Source organism: Eucalyptus grandis, chromosome 6 (genome assembly GCF_016545825.1).
Source record: "Eucalyptus grandis isolate ANBG69807.140 chromosome 6, ASM1654582v1, whole genome shotgun sequence".
Lineage (NCBI taxonomy): Eukaryota > Viridiplantae > Streptophyta > Magnoliopsida > Myrtales > Myrtaceae > Eucalyptus > Eucalyptus grandis.
The window spans coordinates 49,918,516-49,928,257 of NC_052617.1; the positions used below are offsets into that span (position 1 = coordinate 49,918,516).

Genomic DNA, 9,742 nt, shown 5'->3' on the forward strand with positions numbered 1-9,742 from the left:
GCTTGCCCCATGTTTCGACCTCTGGCCGTCGAAAAACATCTGTTTCACCCAAATACGGCCCGAACCGGACAGCACAAAACATGTTATCTAAAAGGGTGAGTTCCACTTCCAGGTATTGACCCGAAAATACCTGAATCGACCCGTCAAAGTTATAACATATCAACAACTTATTGTTATTCCTCCATGACATGTTATAATTTTGAGAACCACATTGAATCAAGTACTTGAAAGGCGCTTTAATCCCCTGAGAACTCAGTTGTCAATTAGCCTAAACCTTACGTACTTTAGAGTGTATATGTCGTGGGAACTAAGTCTCAGTATACTGTTAAACGGGTGGGTCGGGTTGGGTTTGGGTTCGGTCATAAATGATCCGATCCAAATCGACCCATTTAACCCGTTCATGACCCATTTATTGTAATACAAAATTTTTAACCTATATCCGACCCGACTCATACCCGACCCCTATTTGATCTATTTAACTAAACTTAAGAAAACTTATTATTATATTTATATATATATATATAATATAAATAAAATGGTATTGCTAAAATAGTTTTATATAATGCAAATTTAATGGACAATTTTTATAATTTTAAAAAAACATTTTAAAAAATCGAATTTTAATTATTATTTTTTTAAATTAAATTTCAAATTATTTTATTTTTTTAAATATATTTTTCTTTGTTTTTTTTCTTTTTTGTTCTTCTTCTTCTTTGGCCGGCTGTCGGCCACGACAATGGCCGGTGGCTAGCCACAAGCGACACAGCTCACTCGGCTCACCGACATCGACGAGCTCGAGCTCGCCCCTCGCTAGACGTAGGCAAGGCCTCCGTGTCGCCAGATCTGGCGAGCTCGAGGCTCCCCTGACCGGTCACTGGCCATTGCCGTGTCGGCAACCTGGAGATGAAGAAAAAAAGAAAAGAAAATTAAAATAAAAATAATTATAATTTCGATTTTTAAAAAATATATTATTTTGTAAAGTTAAAGAGAGGAGAGAGATTGTGAAATTTTCATTTTTAATGGGTTGATAAATGAGTCTTAAATGGGTCAGCTCTTTAACCCATTTAAGACCCATATATTTTAGTCTTGACCCATTAAAACCCATTATAAGTGTTTTAGAAAATAGGCTTGACCTATTAACGACCCATTTAACATAAATGGGTCCATAAATGGGTCAATGACTCATTTTGACACCTCTAAGTCTCAAGCTATCGAAAGTCAATGATATGCTTATGAACAAGTGCATGCCCAAAAAAAAAAAAATCATAGCCCGCTTGGGTGGCGAATTCTGCATGGAGCCGGTGATTTAATCTAATCATCATCCTTGTTAGTGATTCCTTATAAAGGTTTCCCCAAAGAGCTAGATATACTTTGCATAAATTACAAGAACATCATATATTCTCAAGATCCTATTTAGCACACAGGTACCGACTGATAAATTGCAGGGTAAGAAATTAACAGAACAAAACAATCAGGGATACCGTCGAATTTCCAGCTTATTATTCATGTCCACTCTCCGAGCACATCACTCTAAACTTAAGCACGAACACACCACACCCCGCAAGACATGCCCTAAAACCATTTCCGCTCAAATTACTCTAGAAAAATCAAACTAATTCCCAGGATCACCAAGTTTACAAAATAATCTACAAAATTATGTTAAGGCATTGAGGCTCATTTTCTCAAAGATCTAGTGGTATCATTCACAGCAAAAGCCACCACCAACTGCATCTGAATCTCACCTCTTCTCGCCACATAGGCATCTAGCTGCTTGCAGTGCAAAGTATGTGAGGATAATGTCCGCACCTGCCCGTCTAAGACACATGAGGGACTCCATCATAACCTTCTCTTCGTCAATCATCTTCAGAACCCCTCCAGCCTTAATCATTGAGTACTCACCTGATACCTAATAATACGAAGAGAAGATTTAGTGAAGTCAGTATGACAAGAAGGAAGATTCGAACGTGTCATATATTGTCAAGATGCCAATCTGTAAGGAATCAAACCTCTACAGCATTAAACGTGTTCAAGTCAAACCTATTAACATTCCTGTAGTATTTTACTTTGACCTGCTAAAGGCCAAATCCGCATTCATTCCAAAGGATAGAAGTTGGTTTGGATCTTCAGATCTTAACAAACAAAAATACCTCATTGCACTTGCTAAAATCACTGGAACAGCAATGTGATAAAGATCATGCTCAATACAAGTTTTTTTTTTTTTCCCTATAAAGCTACTCAGGAGATTCAGCTCCGAAGCTTGAGCATACAGTGTTCAAACCTTCTCATCATAAATTTAAACATTTTTGTTGCCATGACCTAATCCAAGAACTACATTTGAATGTAGCCAAGAAAGGAAGTGGGAGAACAACAAAAACACTTGACCAATGCTACCAAAATGTGTAGCTTTAATCAATTGAGCATAAATATAGACACATATATTTTATTATTGAACTTCTGGATGAACAATCAATCTGTTCCATGGTAATTTTTTTAATTAACTCTTAAGTCTTCACTAAAGAGATAGTGGTGATGACTTTTATTCAGAGTAAATAGAAGCAAGACTCAATTTACATTGCTTACGGCATCATGCAACTTCGCAATATCAGACATCTTAAATCAACCAGGTCAATGGTCGAAAGGACTTAGGACCAGTTTAAAACTTCATAAATGTCAATAGTAGGAGCCACAGCCTTCGACCAGTTTTTAAGACTTCACAAACCACAATAGTAGGAGCCAAAGTAGAAAAAAGAATGACCTGTTTTTAGAGACTAAAAATGCAAAGGATAAGACCATTTGTTGAAAGGAATAATGTCAGTAAAGGAAGATACTGCACAGTAACGTATATATCAAGATACCTGATAAGCAGCAACTGGTAGAGGAGAATTATCCCGAAGAAGCCTTATTATGTCCAAATAAGGAAGACCAGGTTTCACCTGTTTACAAGGTAAGAGTACCCTTTTAAGGGTATAAAGAGAGAATTTAACCATACAAATAAGGCAAAAGTTGCAACTAAATCTTAACCAGAAGAATGTCAGCTCCTTCAGATTCATCTTCACGAGTCTCAATTAGAGCTTCTCTGTAATTTGCTGGATTCATCTGGTAACTATTGTACAAAAAGGACAAAAAAAGATCAGAAACAAAATGAGGAACACAATATTGAAAAAATAAACAACAAAATCTAACTATAACATACGTCTTTTTGTCTCCAAAACGTGGATTTGAGTCTAAAGCCTCTCGAAATGGCCCATAAAATGAACTCGCATACCTATTAAAGGATAGAGATGTCAGTGATGACAATTTGTATCTCAGATCCCAAGAACATTAATTTATATATCCTATCAACATATAAAGGTTTGCCGTTTCTCCAGCCCATTCCCACATACAAACAAAAAACTGTGCTTTGACAATAGATAGACACGACATTAGATGCACACATGCTCAGGATTTATAGCAGTGCAAGGAAAAGAAATCCACGAACAAATGGAGGACCTAGCAAGAATTTGCGAGGATAACTGTACCACCTAGTGATATCTATGAACTACTAGATGTGCAAATGATACGGCTTGACCTACATCCAATTTCTTTTACCTCTGAATTAAGTGACAAACATCACCAAGAATCCATGCACGCATTTAATGCAGATTCTGTTCTATAGTTTTGAGATCCTTATGGATCTAAAGACACGAAGATAGAAAGCTCCAATGATAATGTTCATCTTTCAGACAGAAGAAGATTAAATGCAATGCACCTACCTTAATCTAGCCTATATCATAGCCATAGAAAATCTGTAATGTATACTATGTGGCTCAATATGAGTGTTTACATCTACTTTTCCAGTATTAAATCTCTGACAGGACTGTCAGATGAAACAAGAGAGCAAAAGATGACAGAAATATATCCATCTTAAGCAGACAGGATACATTACTTGGCTGTGTAGGACATGATAGAAACATGGTGAAAGCCTTCAGCATCAAGGGCTGCTCGGATTGCTCCTACACGACCATCCATCATGTCACTAGGACTAACAACATCTGCCCCAGCTCGGGCCTACTTGGGACCAAAGGAGCAAATAAGACAGATTTAGCAAAAGATTGAAAATAGGTCATGCAGCATGTAAAGCCAAACAAAGGGCAAACTCCACGTCGGCCTTATCCTAGAAAGAAAAAAGAAATTCAAATTAGGACAATAACTTCAACAATTGAAGGAACTCAGGCTTCTTGATTTGGAAGAAACAGACTGTACTAAAAGTTGAAACAGACATTACACCAACTTCAGAATTAACAGACTACCAACTTACTCCAAAATCAAGTAAGATGAGAACAAGGCATGATAAGCGAGATATCCAATATGCTACCATTATTTTACACAGCAAATTCACTACAGTCGGCAAAGAATGACACAAGGACTCAAGAACTGTAAGCATAGAAATCCCATTTGAGAAGGTAAGACTGTAAATGATTCCAGACATAAATAGTACTCTTTGAGAAAGTACTGTCTAAATGTAATAGAAAGTCAACAAAAATTTACCTGGGAGACAGCTTGTTTACACAGCTGATGCACTGTCTCGTCATTCATTATGACTCCTGCAGAACATCAAAGATGTATTAAAAAAGATTCCCAGTTCAAATTCCAAGAAATAGGCTGGGAACTAAGACTCCTCAAAATCTACGCCGGGAAAAATGTATCATGGAAAGAAAATCAAGAAATTCAGCACAAGGCCGTGTAAGACATGCTGAAGAATGAAAATATTCTCAGTAAGAAGTGAAGATCCTTTTTGAGTTATTAGGCATGTCTTATACTTAATCAACTAACAGCAAAGTATGAAAACATGTTCAACAGTGGTCAACTGATAATCTTTAGTTGGCCAAAAACTCATGGACAAACTTCCCAACAATAGATATAAATTAAACTCACAAGCCTTTTTTAGTCCTAAGTTTTTACTTTTTCCTAGAAACTATTTTTGCACAAGTAAAACCTTAAAATGGAGATAATTGAGGCTCTTACCATCTTCTCTGACAATACCATCATGTCCATCTGAGGAATATGGGTCTAAAGCAACATCAGTGTATATGACCTACATGGCAGTAGAATCAGAAGGCAATTTTAAGGATTGAGAACCATTAAACAGGAAGGACCCTATGCTCAGAACTACGCCTTTAACATTTTGACTTACAAGATCAGGGTACTTATCCTTGAGCAATCGTATTGTTCTCGGCACCAAACCATTGTCATTGTATGCTTCAACTCCAGTGGGAGACTAGTGCCAGATGTTAGAGACAAAGGAAATCAGATTGATTGATTTCAACAAACCAGGACTTAAAACAGAAGGAGCAACTAAAACCTTCAAAGCGTCCGGCACTTTGGGGAAGAGTACGATGTTATTAACACCAACATCACGAGCCTTGGCCACCTGTGTCAAAAGTTTTGAAGGATTCAGAACTATTCGGATTAGGTTCTATAGCTATCTATAGAGACTGCAGAAAGGTACTAGAATGGAGAATTCTATCTATGCATCTTCCAAGTCTACTCTAAACACAAGAGAGAGAAAATCATTTGACAGACCACCACCATTCATCCATCTGCACCACCACAACTTCCAACTGATTCCTCAATAGCAATAGGCCTATAAGGCCTTCTAATCGTTAGGAGCGCATGGATGTTTTGAAGTCCATACGTCAACAAGCCCACATTGACTGACTCACCTCCTCCACAAGGCCATGCCTCCAACCAAGCCTATAGCATCCTGGCATTGCCCCAATCGGAGTATCTTCCTCACCTGCAAATATCGTGGCCCAAAATGCTAGGTTAGTTCACACGGATTGAACCTATAAAACACTGCACCTGAGAGATGTCTCACAAACCTTCATGAATAAAAAGTGGGTAGACAAAGTTTGCCGGGGACAAGTTCGTCTCCTGGAAAGCTGATCTCAGGGCCGGCGATCTCCGATTGCGACGCGGGCGGCGACTCAATGGCTACACAAGCAAAAAACCAATCAGGGAGGTCAAGTACATAACGACATTTTCTCAGCAAAGTAAGCAACCCGAATTCAACAAACAGTCCAGCCATTCCACGCCATGGCGCTCGTAAAGCTCGACACAGCAATCGAATTGAACGCTCACCAGTGAAGGCACAACAGGAGTGCCGGTCGGAGCCGCCGGCTTGGGCGGGACCGGAGGCGCCTCGGGCACATTCCCGGCCACAACAGCAGCTTCGCATTCCGCATCAGTCATCCCCAACTTCTTAATAGAACGATCATTGCGATTCTCACTAGCCCTCACGACTAACGACCGCCTCCCGCTCCCCACTTGCGAAAGACTCAACTTTGCACTCGGCGACGGCTTCAGCCCCGCATGCCGTCGGGAGTCGACACCACCAAACGACCACTGAGGCTTGACGATCGTCGACGCCATCGACCCGACCCGACACGACGCTCTGCATTTCACGCGCGAGAGCCGAGTTCAGCATAAACCGAAGCACTAGAGGGATGACAAGAAAGAAACGAAATTGAAGCTCAATAACAGATGAGCCATCATGGGGGAAGCAATCTCGCCACGCGCATCGACTCGTTCGAATCGCGCCGATTCAATCGCCAACTCCCTTTTAGCCCGATTTTTCCGGTTCGTCGGGAGACGAGCGGATCCGATCGATTCGGCAGCGAAGACGCCGCGCCAATTCGATCGGACGAACCAAAATTGAAGGCGCGAAGACACCAACGAGAGGAGAAATGGGGACCCGGAGTTACCTTCGGATGCAGGATAGAGAGAGAGAGAGAAACGCCCTTGAGATTCTAGAGAGAGAGAGAGAGAGCGATTGAGTAGCAGGAGGTCCTTATCTGGTGGAGATGAAGGAGTCCAATGAGAGAGGAAGCTGACTTGCACCTAATCTTCGGACTCGCTAAGGTTTGGGTGAATTCCTGGTTTTACTTTAGTGCTTTGTAAGAATGATTTTCTTTTTTCTTTTTTTTTTTTTTTGTTCATCTCTTTTTCGAGGGTCAACTTCTCCTGCTTCCTAATTCTATTTACTCGTCATACTAGCAACGTGCGTTCCAAAGATTGACGGTTGAAGAATTAAAGGAAAATTACTTTATCACAGAGAAATATGGGGCGAGTTTGTGTGGAGATGGACCGGAAATTTATCCCAGAATCGCTATTGTCAACATGTGAAGTCGTTTCAAATCTTTACCAAGTGTACCTCCGGGCACGCTGATTGAAATATGTGAAAGCTGGAATGGACAACTGCTTGCTCCCTAAAACACCAACAAGCTTCTTGAGTCGCTTATTAATGGACAAAACCGTTGATAGATCTGGTGAAAAATGGGAGGTAAAATCTGAATTTTTACAAAGACAAGGACTTATGGAAATGTCGGGAGCTATGGTAAAATAACAGTGAAGGAAAAAGAGACTAAAATCACTTTTATTTCGCAAAAAAAGAATGATTCTAAAAATATATTCCCCAAAACGATGGCTAGTTTCGCTTATTAAAATTGAATGAATGAAAAATATTTTCATCGTTAACGAGTATTTATACATAACTTTTTGTTGATAATAGAAATAAGGGAAAATTCCAAATAAGATAATAAAGTACCCTCATTTTCTCAAATTAGGGCTTGAAATGAACATTATTTCAAATTAAGGCCTAGAGTGACTATCCTAGTATCAAAGAAAGGCCCGAAGTGATTATAATTATTTCAAATAAAGCCCTAGCCTCACCGGTAGGCAAAAATTCCAACCAATCAATGAAATTTTCATCCAAATAAAATTTAAATTTAAAATAAATTATATTATAAATTTAAAAGAAAACGAAAACAAAGGCGGCGGGCTATGGCCGCCGCCCGCCGATGGAGTAGCGGCGATCACCAATGTGGTTGTCGGCACCGAGCAAGGGCCGGCAACTCTCGCTGACCAAAGGGGAAAGCTAGCAAGCCCTTGCTAGAGACGGGAAAGGGTGATGACCCTCTCCCAAATCTAAGCGAGGGTCACTCGCCCTCACCCCAACATACGCAAGGGTCGCTTAGGAGGCATCCATATTATTTAGAACTTTCGTATCGTGTCGACACTCCAACATGTGTACGACACTCTCCAAGACTCGATCAACATGTGTTAAAAAACCCAATGCTTTGTCAATTTTATTGACACTCTCCAACGCTCAAGTTAAAGTTTCAATATGCAAGTTTCAGTCACATAATTTTAACACACAAGGTTAATTTTAAAAATTTCAATAAATGATGGGTCAAAATGTACATATGTGAAATAATAATAATAATAATAATAATAATAAATTGAGAAATAAGAAAAATCTAGTCTCATCTTCTCTTCTAGCTCTCACTTCCCGTTATGCACAATTCACCCCCAAGTTTCTTTTTCTATTATCTTCGACACGTCTAACATGCGAGTGCAAAATGTGAATTGCTTTTTTTTTTCTTTCTCTAAATTTTATGGATTATTGATTTGGAGTTGAATTTATCAAATTAAAACAATAAATGATATTAATAATTTATGAATTAATATTTTTAGTGTAAATTTATTATAAGCTTTTTATTTTTTTGAATTTAAATCAAATTAATTTGATTTAAATAATCATAAAATATTAATTTATTATGTATATATGAAAATATAAATTTAATAAACAACGTATCCCTATGGATCGAAAGTCTCTTTTTTATGAGAAATGACGTGCCGTGTCGTATCGTGTTGCATTTTGTATGTCAGTGTCAATGCTACTTAAAGGGTTGCTGACCCTGGCGCAAGCTTGGCGGCCCTCGCTTAACACCCTCGGACCTCGTCACCTAGGTTAGAGAGGGGTGGGTGAGGGCCAACCAAATCCGAGAGAAGGGTCGCCGCCCTTTCCCATCTTTGGTGAGAGCCATCAACCCTCATCCAGGCATCAATGACCTTGCCAACCATCACCGCGAAGGCAAGGGGAGCCTCCCTCTCGTGTGTGTTCATCTGTTTTTTTTTTTTTTTTTTAGTTTTTAGGAAGGAAAAAAAACAGAAAAAAAGGAAAAAAAATTAAAATTTAAAAAATTAAGAAGATGAAATTGTCCTTCACTAAACAATGAGTTCATACCATTATTTAAAACTGATATAACCACTTCAAGTTCTTATTTGAAGTAATGTTCCATTTAGGCCATTATTTGAGAAAATAAGGACATTTTAGAATTTTATTTGAAACAATGTCTATTTCAAGACACTTCGGGCTTTTATTTGAAATTATCCTTAAAAATAACTTTAACTATTTATTTCAAGTGATACAAGTGATTCTTGTAGTTTGGAAATCATTTATTTTTGTCGAAGCAAATCGGACCCTAACTCTGTAAAGCTGTGGATGAAGTTAACCGAGTTTGACTCCTCGGGGCACCAAAATTCTTGCGTCCTTTCGGGCCTGTTTTTTTCCAAGTGGGGAGGTCAGACGGTCCAACGGAACGAGAAGAAGAGAGAGATGGGCAATTGGGCCACTCCATTAGCAGCCAAACCTAATGGGCCTGCTTCCTCCCAATCAATTGTGGCCCATGATCAATCCACTTCGTGTCGGGCCATCATTCGATGCAAGGATTGCGCTAGTACGTTCAGCGACACCCAGAGGTCTAGTGAAAACGCTTTGGCACTTCCCATGAGATTTCCCCAATCGATCGAGCTTTCAATCACAAGCTTTTTCCCAAAGCTCAGTCCCAATTTGTCCGATTGCATTAAGACTTTTGGTTCAGCACTCAAAAAGATGGCCACTATCCCTCTGCTTGTACAT

At 39.2% G+C, this 9,742-nt stretch overlaps 1 protein-coding gene across 2 annotated transcripts; it reads right to left on the reverse strand.

Moving 5' to 3' along the window:
- Nucleotides 1-1,412: 1,412 nt before the first annotated feature.
- Nucleotides 1,413-6,900, reverse strand: LOC104450512 (delta-aminolevulinic acid dehydratase, chloroplastic). 2 transcript variants are annotated; one of them, XM_010065099.3, is made up of 13 exons: nucleotides 6,744-6,900; nucleotides 6,121-6,433; nucleotides 5,862-5,973; nucleotides 5,703-5,776; nucleotides 5,342-5,410; nucleotides 5,174-5,257; nucleotides 5,005-5,074; nucleotides 4,528-4,583; nucleotides 3,926-4,047; nucleotides 3,194-3,265; nucleotides 3,022-3,103; nucleotides 2,856-2,933; nucleotides 1,413-1,906 (listed from the first exon to the last, which is right to left on the reverse strand). In XM_010065099.3, the coding sequence occupies exons 2-13, from the start codon at nucleotides 6,409-6,411 to the stop codon at nucleotides 1,739-1,741; spliced, it is 1,278 nt and encodes a 425-aa protein (XP_010063401.2). In that variant the 5' UTR covers nucleotides 6,412-6,433; nucleotides 6,744-6,900; the 3' UTR covers nucleotides 1,413-1,738. The 2 variants fall into 2 exon arrangements, with proteins under 2 accessions (XP_010063401.2, XP_039170720.1); XM_039314786.1 differs by lacking the exon at nucleotides 6,744-6,900 and adding an exon at nucleotides 6,521-6,731.
- Nucleotides 6,901-9,742: the final 2,842 nt, after the last annotated feature.